General features: G+C 41.4%; 1 protein-coding gene across 1 annotated transcript; it reads right to left on the bottom strand.

The window, feature by feature from the left end:
• Positions 1 to 3,578: 3,578 nt before the first annotated feature.
• LOC147911239 (uncharacterized) lies at positions 3,579 to 10,520 on the bottom strand. Its single transcript, XM_087428394.1, is given in 3 exon segments — positions 3,579 to 3,967; positions 3,970 to 4,354; positions 10,098 to 10,520. Coding segments are annotated over 3 exon segments (1,197 nt in total).
• Positions 10,521 to 14,282: the final 3,762 nt, after the last annotated feature.

The following is a 14,282-nucleotide window of genomic DNA, read 5'->3' as shown; positions in this document are numbered from 1 at the left end:
CTCCATTAGAAGATCCTTTGGGTTGGCACCTGTGTTCTTTCAACCAGGACCCGCCACTTTTTGAGCATTTCCTGACTTTACGGCACCACCAGATATTCCTGGACAATCTCGTATTTTCTCTGTCATAAGCCTGGAATCAATCACTTCGCCAAGGAACCCTGGTACCCTTGACACATTTTTTTTTGTTTGTTTTTAGAGAATGGCATTTAGAAAGCAACATCTGGGAGCCACGTGTACTCATGGCTACTGGAGTGTCACTGCCTCTATGTCTTTTCTGCTGACAGAGCTTGGAAATATATGTATTACCTCATCTCATGCATACACACACATCTATGCCTGTCTGTCTGTCTATCTATCTATCTATCTATCTATCTATCTATCTATCTATCAATCATCGTCATCGTCATCTAACCATCAAAAAACCACATGTCCAAACTGATACCTCCAATTCCAATCCAACACCCAGTGTTCATTCAAGCCTTCTCTCTTTTCCTGTTGGTAACGTCTTTCTTTGACAACGAGAAACTGGCTCTCACGATCTACAGTATATTTTTTTAGTTGTTCAACCCTAGTATACACATAAACTGGTTTCAGAATTGCTAACCCATACCTTTCTGAGAAACAAATTTATGAACCAGAGCACAAGATTTCTAGACAGTTCTTTTTGTTTTCAGCCTTATAGTATCTGGTCAAAATACAGTTTTCCAAAGTAAATTGGCTTTTCTCCATGCACATCAGTGTGGTTATGTCATTCATTTGTAATACAGTCAGGTTCATTTGTTATAGTCTGTAATCCCTCTGCCACCTGGTGGATTAAGTCTTTTTTCTAACCTGTAGTAATATTCATTCTTTGGCGTGTTCCGTTCTACAGGATTTGAAAGATGCATAGAGATGTGTATCCACCATCACAGCCACGACATAGAACAGTTCCATCACTTCCAAATTCCTTTGTGCTGCTCCTTTGCATACCCCACCTTTTACCCCTGGCTACCACTGATTTGTTGTCCTTCCCTACAGTTTTGCCTTTTCCAGAATGTCATACAATGGAATCATGCAACATATGGCTTTCTGTCTCTTTCGCTTAGCAAAATGAGTTTGATGCAAATTGAGGTATAATTTACATGCAGTTTAACGTACAGATCTTAAGTGTACAGTTTAATGCATTTTGAGAAATGCATACACCTGTGTAACCTATTCCTCTATCAAGATATAGAACATTTTTCTCACCCCATAAAGTTCCTTCTTGTCGCTTCCCTGTCAATCTCAGCTACTGCCTCACCTCCCTCACCTCACACTTTGATGCAACCACTGTTCTGATTTTTTCCCTCAACAGAGATTATTTTCTGCCTGTTCTAGAAACCTATATAAATAGAATCATATAGTATTTACTCCTTTCTGTCTGGCTTCTTTTGCTTGGCATATTCCTACAAAAAATTTTAATTAATTCACAATAGAAGATGAAATATATATACAGTGTTTCCTATATACCAGGAAGTTTCATAAGTGCTTTACATATATCAACCAATTGAATCCTTAATACAAGTCTACGAAGTAGGCACTCTCATGTTCCCATTTTACAGATGAAGAAACTGGGGCACAAAACATGTTACTTGCCTGAGGTGAGCAGGTTATTAAGTGGTAGAGTCTAGACTTGAAACCAAATGGTCTCTCTCCAGAGTCCATACTCTTAAACTCTATGCTACAGAGCACTGCCTCAGTACCAGGTATGGTTTGTGGCACAAGATCTACAGTAATGGATCAGACACACAGTTGTTGCCATCATGGTGCTTACAACCTAGTGGGAGTTGGGATGGAATAAATATTAGTCAAATAAATAAGTATATATAGAGTTGATTGGATGGTGATATGTGCTATTGAGACGATATCTCCCAATAATGATAAGAAATGTGGGAATTGGAGACTTGCTCACGTATCTGGAGTGAGAAGGAAAGCCTCTCCGTTCAGGGGACACTTGAGCAGAGACCTAAGTGAACTGAGAGTGAGCCATGTGGCTGCATTGGGGGATATCAGTCTAGGCAGTACAGAGACCCTGACATTGAACTGTGCTGGGGTGAGGGAGCTACAGCAAGACCAGTATGGCTACAGTGGATGGAGCAAATAGGAGAGAGGTGGAAGGTGAGGTCAGCAATGTGATGAATTCTGATTATTTGGGGGCCCTGTAGGAAATGATACAGACTTTTCATTATGCTCTCCGTGCACTGCACTGATGTGTCACTAGGCCAGAATGATTCATGTTAACAGGACTAGTGTGTAGGGAAACCAAAGAGGGATACTGCATATTCAGTCACTGGAAGAGCAAGGAAGAAAAGGTGAGGGGAGGGGGTGAGTCTGGGGTCATAGTGGGCAAAGGGGAGACAGCTGCACCACAGGGGCTGAGAAGAGCTCAAGGGTAACATCCGGACCCCAGTTCTCCTGCAGGGATATAGTCATGGCATGGAGTCACTCTCCTCCAGCCCTCTGAAGTCCTAACTGGGCTCCCCACTGACCAACCCAAACAGAAGCCTAAGGCAAATGAGCTCTTTGATATGGTCCATCAACCTCCCCAAGCACAGAGCAGTGTAGACTAGAGGGGAGAGTGCCAGTGTTTGCCATTCCATATTCCTTATATACAGGGTGTTCCTCTGCAGTGTGTTTCTCATGTGTGTCTTAAGGGATGAGGGTCCTCTGAAGGGTTTTCCACTTTGATGATATTCATAGAGTTTTCCCTTAGTGTAAATTGTCACATGACTCCCTAGGGCTATCACCGAAGGCTCTCCTATAGCCATTGCATTCTTTAGGTTTCTCCCCAGTAGGTCATCTTATGGCACACAGTAGGGTCAGAGTTTGTGTTGAAGGTTTTACCACATACAGTGCACTTAGAAGGCTTCTCTCCAGAGTGAGTTAACGTGTGGGTTATTGAATGCTACTCCATATTGATCAGATTAGAAGGATGAGGGTGTGCTGAAGGCTTTTCTTCACTGAAGGCCAGACTCCAAGAGGATTCCCAGTGATCTCTGTCTCCTGGTATTCATATCCTGTGTAGTTCCCTCCCACTGTGTGGCAGGATCAGTCTGGGTGACCAACACAATCCAGATGAAGAGAGAATATGGCCTTCTGAGGCTAGGTCATAAAAGACTTACGGCTTCTGCATGGGCTCTTTTGGATCACTTCCTTTGGAGGGAACCTGCTGCCACATTGTGACGATACTCAGCACCATGGAGAGACCTACATAAGGAGAAACTGAAGGACCCCTGCCAACAACCAGCACTAATTTGCCAGGGATGTGAGTAAGCTACCTTGGAAGTGGACCCTGCAGTCCCAAAGACTTTAGATGACTGCATTTCTGGTTGACGTCTTGTTTCTCATGAGAAATCCTGAGCTAGAACTACATAGCTAATCCATTCCTGAACTCTTGACCTACAGAAATTGTGAGAAAATAAATGCTTGTTGTTTTGAACCACTAAATTTTAGGGATAATTTATTACACAACAAATAATTTATACATCCAATGTGAGTCCCGAAGATGTCCGAGGCATGGAAGATCAATGGATGCTTTCCCACAGTTACTATATTCATATCTACCTATTACGAATTCTCTTATGCACAGAAAGGTAAGAGTTAGTGGTGAAAGATTTCCCACAGTGATTGCATTCATAGGGTTTTTCTCCAGTGTGAGTTCTCTCATGTTTCTTAACAGATGAGAGATTATTTAAAGCTTTCCCACAGTCACTGCATTCGTCGGGTTTCTCTCCGTAATGTATTCTCTTGTGGACAGTAAGAGAAAAGCTACTGCTGAAGGATTTCCCACACTCATTACACTCATAGGGTTTTTCTCCAGTATGAGTTCTCACATGCTGTGTCAGATGTGAGCTCTTCCTAAAGGCTCTACAACAATCATGACATTCATAAGGTTTCTCCCCTGTATGCATTCTATTGTGGACAGTAAGGGAGGAGCTCGTGCTGAAGCCTTTCCACAGTGATTACATTCGTAACGATTCTCCCCAGTATGAACTCTCTTGTGCCTTTTGAGGATACATCTAGTGGGGAAGACCTGAAAACACTGGTTACATTCATAGGGCATTTCTCCAGTGTGAATTCTCACATGCAGTCTAAGGGATGAGGGATTACTGAAGGCTTTCCCACAGTCACTGCATTCATAGGGTTTCTCCCCATTATGTATTCTCTTATGAACAGTGAGGTAAGAACTGCTGCTGAAGGATTTGCCACATTGATTGCAATCACAGTGTTTTTCTCCAGTATGAATTCTCTTGTGCTGAATAAGATTAGATTTTGTGCTGAAGACTTTAAAACACTGATTACATTCATTGAGTTTCACTCCAAGATGACTTCTCTCCTGTTGATTAAGAAATGAATGCTAACTATAATTTATAATATTTTTAATATTCAATGCTATCATAGGAATTTTTCTTCCAGGAATTCTTCTATGTATAACATCATTATAATTGGTGTTTTTGCCACTTTGAGTGCCTGTATATGATTTCTGCTAGTTTGAGTTCTTAGAAGTTAAAAAAGATGGATGCTTTGCCATAAGACCTTATCAGATTCACAGAGAATCTTCTGATAAGTTTAAGACAAATTTATGTTTGAAACACTCAATATCTAAGTCACATTTACGGAAACATTTACTTGTGTGAACACCCAGGGAAGAAACAATTTTGGAGATAACTTATGCTTTTCTCCAAATTCACAAGAGTTTCAGGGTATCTCTCCAGAGGGACAACTTTTTCTTGGGAAAATGAATCTCTTGGTAACTTTGTGGCTTTTCTAATTTATGGCATTTTCCTACTGTGGAAAATCAGAAATCTTACCATTTTTACACCTTCAGATTGTTCTTCTCTAAAAACATGCTGCTTAGAAGTTAACCCTTGGACTTTAAGTAGAGTCTCCAAATCTGAAACAAATTGAAAAGAAATTTAAGTTGATGAAGGAAAGAAAAGGTAAAATGCACACATTAGTGAAGGTAGACCTGAAGGGGTTAGAGATTTTCAGGAGGTTTGCAATGAAAGGGACACGAGTGTGAAAATTTTAGGTTTGTATTAAAGAAGACTCTAGAAAGATTGAGATTGATGCTGATGGAAAGAAGGAATTATCAGGAATGTAAAGTGAGAAGGAACTAGACAAAGAGCTCATATGAGACTTAAATTTAAGAAGGAAGAGAGAGATCTTTTTTCCCCCTCTGAGGCCAAAATAAAGTATGAGATAATGAACAGAAAGTTAAAGAAAAAGAAAAGGAAGTCCACGAGGAGGCTCATACTAAACGTTTTTGGCCTTCTTGTCGGAAAAAAGGGCATTTTACAAATGTCTCTGATTGACATTTCCTAATGTAATACTCCAAACTGTCAAGCCACAGGCCAGAGAGGTTCCTGACAAAGACTCATATATACCTGGTGCTCACCTGGACAGGTGCCTGGGAGAATTCCTCTTTCCTCTGTCATCGCTTTATCTTCTTGCTCCAATTCGGAGAGCAGACTAGGTTTATCAACTTGATTCCCTATACATGGAGAAAAGACACATGATGTAGGGGACTCTGCATGCGACAAGAAGCCTCACCATGGAACTGAAGCCCACACTTCTATAGATGAGCAGGTGTGACTTTAGGAGCAGAGGTACAATTATCCCTAAATTCTAACAAATATAGTAAAACTATCTTTCACCAAGAAAAAAAATGCAAGCATCCTCAGTCAATATCCAGGGTGACGGGGGATAACTGGTCCCAGAAGTTCATGCCCAGTTTCAAATACAGACTTAAAAGCCCCAAGGCTTTTATCCATGGAGAACATGAAGTCAGGGCAAGGAGTAGATCTTCAGTTGATAGGGAAGGCATTAGACCACAAGCTCCAGGATGGTAGGGACCTAATTCCCTAATTCCTGATTCCTAGCACAGACCTCATTCACCACCATATTCCTAATTCCTAGCACAGACCCAGGAACATAAAGGTGCTTAAGAAAGACTTGTGAGAAGTGATGTCAGTGACAATAGTGGAGTAGGTAACTCTCAAAGTCCAACACTCTACAAAACACCAGCAAATAAACTGGTAAAAACTGTCAGAATCAACTTGATTGGAACATTGGAGAGTTATAAAAAGTTTACAGCAACCAGAAGAATGCTTAATCAAAACAAAGAAGTGAATTTGGTAAGAGAGCTCTGTGACACTTTAACTGACCCTGGCCCATCACCTGTTCCCTGCCACAGCAGTCACCTTGAAGACAGCAGCCTGTGTTCCTACCACTGGAGGGAGCAGAACGGATTTTCTTCTCAAAGAGCTGTGGTTGCTTGTTTTGACCTGTCTGGTGGCTCACTGAATGACTGGCTCAAAGGGCTTGCTTTTATTTTGTCTAGCTCCAAACTCTCTTCTCAGTGCTGAGGTGGCTATGAAGGGTGGAGGGCTGGGGCATGTGCCAAACACATTTAAATGTATTAGCCACTGCTGCCTGGGGCAAGGGAAAACCATTGAACCAAACAAAAGACTAACCAAAAAGTCTAAGAGGAAAGCAGGGAATAAGATGTTTCAGACAAAAAAAGCTTTGAAAAGCTCCCACATATTCCTAGGTACACGTAAGACCATGCACATACCCAGGGCTGGGTGCGTGCTCAGAAAAGACCTGAGAAGGCACTAAGCCCTCACCTTTGATTGACCTTCCTGTTCTGCACAAGCAGGAAGTGAAGGCTAAGACAGAGTTGTCAATCGCCTGATTGAGTTTTGAAGGCACGCTCCAAGATATACAAAGAGACCATCTGCAAAGACTGTGAGTTTTTGGGTTCTAGGTATTTAAGGAAATCTCTGACAAATCACTAGCTGGCCATTAAGCTAACAAAACAGAGACTTCAGTGGCCACACGTGACTAATACAGACATTGCAAAATTAGTTCAGAAATGTCACCAAACAAACAACACCAACTACAACAAGCAACAACAACAAAACTTAGGGATGGGGGGAAATCTGATGTACAGAATTGCCAGACTATAATGCCAAACGTCCAGTTTTCAACAACAAAAAAAATGAGTCATGCAAAGAAGCAAAAGTGCTTGGCCCATTACAGGAAAAGGAAATTAACAGAAATTGTCCCCAAAGAAGGGACTTTCCAGACAAAGACTTCAAATCAACTATTTTAAGTATGCTCAAAGAGATAAAGGAATCCATGTACAAAGAACTAAAGGAAATGGAACTCTTACCAAATAGAGACCATCAAAAAGATAGAAATTATTGGGGCTTGCCCGGTGGTGTAGCAGTTAAGTGTGCGTGCTCCATTTCGGTGGCCCAGGGTTCGCAAGTTCGGATGGTCGGAGCTGCTGTCAGCAGAGACAAGTTCCAGGGGCGGGGCTGTGAACGGGTACCAGGTTTGGTGGGCGAATACATGGGAGGGATAAGGCTAGGGTGTGGTGTGCGGTGGACTGGGACTCAGCGGCTCTAAGGGGAGGGCTGTGGGAGGAAGTCAATAAATACAAGAAAGCAAGAAAAGAGAAATGAGAAATGGAATAAAAACAAGTAATAAAAGTAGCAGACTTAAACCTTAACATATTAACAGTTACTTTAAATGTAAATGATCTAGATACACCAATTAAAAGGCAGAGTTTAAAGGCCGGCGGGTGGCACAAGGGATTAAGTGCCGGGCTTCGGATCCCGGGTGCTCACTGACACACCGCTTGTTAAACCATGCTGTGGCGGTGTCCCATATAAAGTAGAGGAAGATGGGCATGAATGTTAGCCCAGGTCTAGTCTTCCTCAGCAAAAAGAGGAGGATTGGCAGATGTTAGCTCGCGGCTGATCTTCCTCACAAAAAAAAAAAAAGGCAGAGTTTAGTAAAGTAGATAAAAGACCATGACCCAAACTATATGCTGTCTACAAGAAGCTCAGTTCAAATATATCGACTTGGGTAGGTTGAAAGTAAAAGGATGGAAAGTTATACTGTGCAAACATTAATAAAAAAAGCCAAGTGTCTACACTAATATCATAAGGTGGATATCAGCCCAAAGAAAATTACTAGTGACAAAGAAGGACGTTGCATAATGATAAAAAGGTCAATCTACCAAGAAGATAGTAATTAGAGCGTCACTATATATGAATTAAGAACTGATAACTGAAAGAAAGAAATCCAAAGATACAGTTAGGGACTTCCATGGCCCTCTCAACACCTCCCTTAGCAATTGATAGTACTGCTAGACAGAAAGCAAGAATAGAGAAGAACTGAACAATGCCACCGAACAACAGTATCCAGTTGACACGTACAAACCACTCAGTTGACGTTTATAGGATGCTCCACCCAACATCACCAGAATGCACATTCTAATCAAGCACCCATAGAACTTTCACCAAGATGGGTCATAAAACAAGCTTCAACAAATTTAAAATAGTTGAAATCATACGAAGTATGTTCTCTGACCATATCCCAAATCAATTTTGTTTGGAAAAGCTCCAAATGATTGGAAATGAACACATTTATAAATAAACATGCTTCAGAGAGGAACTCTCCAAGGAAATAAAAATAAATAGAACTGAATGAAAATGAAAATACATCAAAATTTGTGAGATGCAGCTAAAGCGATGACAAGATGGAAATTTATAACACTAAATGCTTACATTAGAAAACAGGAAAGTCCTTAAACCAATAATCAAAGCTCCAATCTCAAGAAATTAGAAAAAGAAGTGCAGTGTAAACCCAAAGCAAGCAGAAGTAAGGGAATAATAAAAATAGGAACAAAAATCAATGACTTTGAAAATAAATACAATCGAGGAAATAAAATAAAAGTGATAAAGCATTATGAAAGGAAATAAAATCCTTGATTAAGTAGAGAAATAGTGTATTTATCAATATCTACTGTTGTAGAGAGGTCATTTCCACTCACAGTATTTGATTCAACATAATAAAGTTACAAGCATAATATAATTTTTACAAAATGAAAATGTTGGGTCTCAAATTCACATGAATTAGAAATTTTACAAGGAGAAATAAGAACTTTTTAGACAAATAAAGAAGCACGAGAGGGAATATGGAAAAAGTGACATACCAACGCATTCTCTAACGTTTGTTATTGGAGAAAAAAATCCAACAAAAATGACAAATTGAAGGAGGCATATAGAGGGTCCAGAAACAATTCATTGTGTGTATGGACTTAGTCTGTGATAATGTTAGCATTTTGTATAAGTTGGAAAATGATGTTTTAATAAATAGTTTGAGGAAAATATTGTCTACGTTAAAAAATTAAGTAACTTTTGATTTGGGAAAAAATTCCAAATATATTTGAAAGCTAAAATGTAAAACTCTGAAGAAGTCAGAAGAAAACAAAAGGAAATATGTATAACCTAGATATTCTACCCAACTATGAATCTTTGTAGTAACTATCAGTTGATGAAACAAAACAGAGAGGGTACAAGGGAGGATGGCCTGAAAATTTCTAAGTTACGAAATGAGTTTTTGAGGTTAGAGAGGTGGAAGAAGAAATACAGAATGTGCTTACTGTATACATAAAAATGGAAGAAATAGCTAGAGTCAACAGCAAAATCTTTGAGGATAGCCATTAATCCAATCCTATTTGTGAGCCTTGATGGCTGAAGGGAGTTGTAAAAATAGAGGAACTCTTAAAAATAGAGGAGAGGGGCCGGCCTGGTGGCGAGTGGTTAATTTCGCGTGCTCCACTTCTGTGGCCCAGGGTCTGCAGCCGCAGGTTCAGATCCCGGGCATGGACCTGCATACCGCTCATTCAGCTATGCTGTGGGGATGTTCCACATATAAAAAATAGAGAAACATTGGTATAGATGTTAGCTCAAGGCCAGTCTTCCTCAAACAAAAAATAAAGGAGGATTGGCAACAGATGTTAGCTCAGGGCCAATCTTACTCACCAAAAAAAAAAAAAAAGAAAGAAAAAATAGAGGACGCTTTGATAAACAGATATAGCAATTTCAATTGTTTTATAATATCTGAATGAAAAACCAGAGTGGTTTATTGGTTAAAGACCTAAAAATGGGATAGAGATTTATGAGATAAAACCTCAGAATGCCTGTTGCCCCTGAAACTTATTCTGCTCCTTAAACCTTTCAAAGACTTTCTTATTGGGTCTCATTAGAATAATGTAGCACTTTGGGGACAAAGATGCCTAATAGCCCCTCACTGGAGGCCAAGATGGAGAAGACCTCCACGGCCACCATGACCTTGCCCTTGGTGCTGTGGTAGACGGGCAGGAAGGTGACCCAGACACTGCAGAACACCAGCATGCTGAACGTCAGGAACTTGGCTTCATTAAAGGTGTCAGGCAGGTTCCAGGCCAGGAAAGCCACAGTGAAGCTGCCCAGGGCCAAGGAACACAGGTATCCCAGGACAGAGTAGAAGGCAGTGACCGAGCCCTTGTTGCACACGATGATGATGTGGCCGTTTTCAGAGTGTGCGTCTATGTCAATGATGGGAGGAGAGGTTCCCAACCAGTTTCCACAGATAATCAGTTGAGTCAGGGAGCCGATGGGAATAACAGAGTTAGAAGCCCCTGATACCAGTAACCACCTCATTGCTCCTCCTGGTTTCATAGCCTTGAGTGCCAGAATCATGGTAATGGTTTTGGCCAAAACAGTAGAAGCAGCCACAGTGGACACAGCTCCACATGTGATTTGTTGGAGGATGGAGGTGGCTGTGTTGGGATAGCCAATGAAAAGTAAGGAGCAGAGGAAGCACAAGAGGAGGGAGGTGAGAAGGACAGAGCTGAGAGCACAGAGCTGTGAAGCACATGGCAGAGAAGCACAGAGCTGTGCAGATCAGAGCCATTCTAAGTAATCCTCAAAGGCCAGGAAGGTCACAACCTTGGGGAGACAGTCATTTCTCTCACTGTTTGGATACTCATGAGCTGGTCATCAGATACAGTGCTCTGCATCTGGGGAAATAGTAAAGACTCATTGTTTCAGTTTCACAAATTCTTCATTTTGGCCATGATTAAGAAAATGGTCAGGGGCCAGCCCAGTGGCATAGTGGTGAAGTTCATGTGCTCCACTTCGGCAGCCTGGGGTTCATGGGTTTGGACCCCAGGCGTAGACCTACACACCGCTCATCAAGCCATGCTGTGGCGGCATCCCACATACAAAATAGAAGATGGGCACAGATGTTAGCTCAGCGACAATCTTCCTCACCAAAAAAAAAAAAGTCACTTTTGCTGTCACTGTGTGTACAGATCGCCTGTGATACAATACTCAGACACAACTGATGAAGCATCTCCATTCCTGACTTAGGGAGAATGTTTTCAGCTGCAGTTAAGACCAAACCCAGTCAAAGGACCTTCAGCATATGGTGGGTCTGTGTTGGCTCCTCCTGTGGCTCAGTGATGTCATCAATGACACAGATCTTCATAACTTTTTTCTCTACTATTCCCAATGGTTATGACATTTTTTGTGTGTGTGTGAGAAGATCGGCCCTGAGCTAACATCTGCCAATCCTCCTCTTTTTCTTTTCTTTTTTTTTTTTTAGATGAGGAAGACTGGCCCAGGGCTAACATCCATGCCCATCTTCCTCTACTTTATATAGGATGCCGCCACAGCATGGCTTGACAAGCAGTGCATTGGTGCCCGCCCGGGATCCGAACCGGCGAACCCCGGGCCGCCACAGTGGAGCGCGCGCACTTAACCGCTTGCGCCACTGGGTCAGCCCCTGGTTATGACATATTTTTTGTTGTTCTTCTAGAATCACCAATTTATTTTTCTGAAATAAACCTATAAAAAGAAATCCAAGACAAAAAGCCTTAAAGGTTTCTGACTAAAAATTTGGTTTATGCATTTGTATAGAAATGGAATCATGGAATAAAGTTAGTGAGGTCATTAACAGTGCTGGTAGGCACACACATTTTAGATACATATGTCCAATCTCCTACCCAGACATATTCTAATGAGTACAATTTCTTATAACAGACATGTAGTGAATAAATGCAATTCACCATAACATGTATGCAAAATAAGTTCTGCAGTAACTATAGTCTCAGGGTTAAATTATATTCCACAGCTGATTAAATAAACCTCTGTAGTAAAGAAGAGAAATATCCCAGGAGGTTTTTTCCCTATCTGTCTAGTTATTTATTTATTATTTCAGCTTTATATTGCGATACGATTGACATATATCAATGGTAGGTTTAAGGTGTACAACATGATATTTGACACATGTATATATTGTGAAATGATTACCACAATAGAATTAGTTAATATCTCCATCACCTCACATGATTACCTTTTTTGTGTGTGTGTGGTGAGAATATTTAAGATTTACCATCTTAGCAACTTTCAACTATATATAATATAGTCATCATGCTGTACATTAGAACCCCAGACCATATTCATTTTATGACCAGATGTTTGTACCCTTTGACCAATATTTCCCCATTTCCCCCACCTCCCAGCTCTTGGCAACTACATCCTACTCTGTTTCTGTGAGTTTGGCTTTTTTAGATTCCACATATAAGTGAGATCATACAGTATTTGTCTTTTTCTGTTTGACTTATTTCACTTAGCATAATTTCCTCAAGGTCCATCCATGCTGTTGCAAATGACAGGATTTCCTTCTTTCTCATGACTGAATAGTATTCCATTGTATATATATACATACCATATCTTCTTTATCCATTCATCTGTTAGGTTGTTTCTACATCTTGGCTATTGTAAATAATGCTGCAATGAACACGGGAGTGTATATATCCAAGATATTCAACTGTAGATATCCAAGTGTAGATATTCAAGATCCTGATTTCATTTCCTTTAGATATATACCCAGAAGTGGAATTGCTGGATCATGTTATAGTTCTATTTCTCATTTCCTGAGGAACCTCCATACTGTTTTCCAGAGTGGCTGCACCAATTTATATTCTCACCAAAAGTGCACAAGGTTTCCCTTTTCTCCACATGCTCGTCGATGCCTATCTGGAGATTTTGATAATAGCCATTCTAACAGGTGTGATATGGTATCTCATTGTTGATTTGATTTGCATTTCCCTGATGATTAGTGATGTTGAGCACCTTTTCATGTGCCTGTTGGCCACCTGTATATCTTCTTTGGAAAAATGTCTATTCAGATCCTCTGCTCATGTTTTAATTGCTTTTTTTTCCTTTACTATTGAGTTATGAGTGCAAGTGCAGCAAGATGGCTGGATGGGCTACACAGCTGCTTGGGATCTATGGCCAGGCTTCCTGGGCTGGCAGAACTGGAAGCTATGCTCAGCAGTTGGGTGGGGCTTCCAGTTTGCTTCCCTGCCTGGGCAGGGCTGTAGAACAGGCTCCATGGCCAGTGCAGCTCATTGGCTGAGACCTGAATGAGGTAGAACTGAGCACAGAGCTCCCTGACCAGACGGGGCCACCTACTCAGCTGTGTAGATGGGCAGAGGTGCTGGCTGGGATCTCTGCTTGGGTGCTGCTGTAAGGAGGAATGTGGTCTGCCAAGCCCTGAGCGTTGGTTGCTGTCAGCCCCGCTACCTTCTCTGTTTCTATCTGATCCCCAGTGCTCAAGACCTGCAGATTCCCCAGTGATCCCTGTGAGGTGAAAACCAAGTGTGCCTCCCAGGAAGGGTTCTGCAATACTGGTGGTGGGGGGGCGGTGCTGGATGTCCACCTTGGACTCTCTTTTTCCCACTAGAGGAACTTAGGCTCAGGGGGTCCTCTCAGTGTGGCACTATGTCAGCTTGGGGGAAGGATGATTTAATCAGAGTGTATCCGCTCCTCTTATCCTTCTAATGGGGTCCTTCTCTGTAGTCCAGAGGGGTGCTGCAGCCTCACTCTCAGGCTCTGGGATTTTCTCAAGGGTGTCTTGTCTATGGACAGTTGCTAGTTGGTCTTCTTGTGAGGGTAACAGAAGTCATGAATGTCCTATGATGCCATCTTGATCTGCACCAGGATTTTAGGTTAAAATCCCATAGACTCAAGGTGGAACTAGAGGCAGAGGTTGAAGAGTACAGTCCACAACCCAGCACAGTCCCCAGTCAGATTAGAGTGATGAGTCACAACTCTCTCACCTGTGTGTAAGAAAGGGTTAACTCTCTATGATTCGATACTATCATCTGGGCTCCTACAATATTTTATAGCACATGACAGCATTCAACAAAGCATGGCGAGATATGCCAAATGCAAAACTACATAATTGAACCAAGAGAAAAAATGGTAATAGAAACAGCCACAGATGAGATGTTGGAGTTACCTGACAAGGAGTTTTAAATAACTATGATTAATATGTATAAGAAATGGAGAAAATGGGGAAGATGGAGAATTCCACCAGGGAATTGGGATCTATAAAAAGGCTTACATGGCATA

This window comes from Ceratotherium simum, unplaced genomic scaffold (genome assembly GCF_057802395.1).
Source record: "Ceratotherium simum simum isolate JZ-2026a unplaced genomic scaffold, ASM5780239v1 HiC_scaffold_45, whole genome shotgun sequence".
In the NCBI taxonomy this organism is placed as follows: domain Eukaryota; kingdom Metazoa; phylum Chordata; class Mammalia; order Perissodactyla; family Rhinocerotidae; genus Ceratotherium; species Ceratotherium simum.
This window is presented reverse-complemented; position numbering and strand designations above follow the sequence as displayed.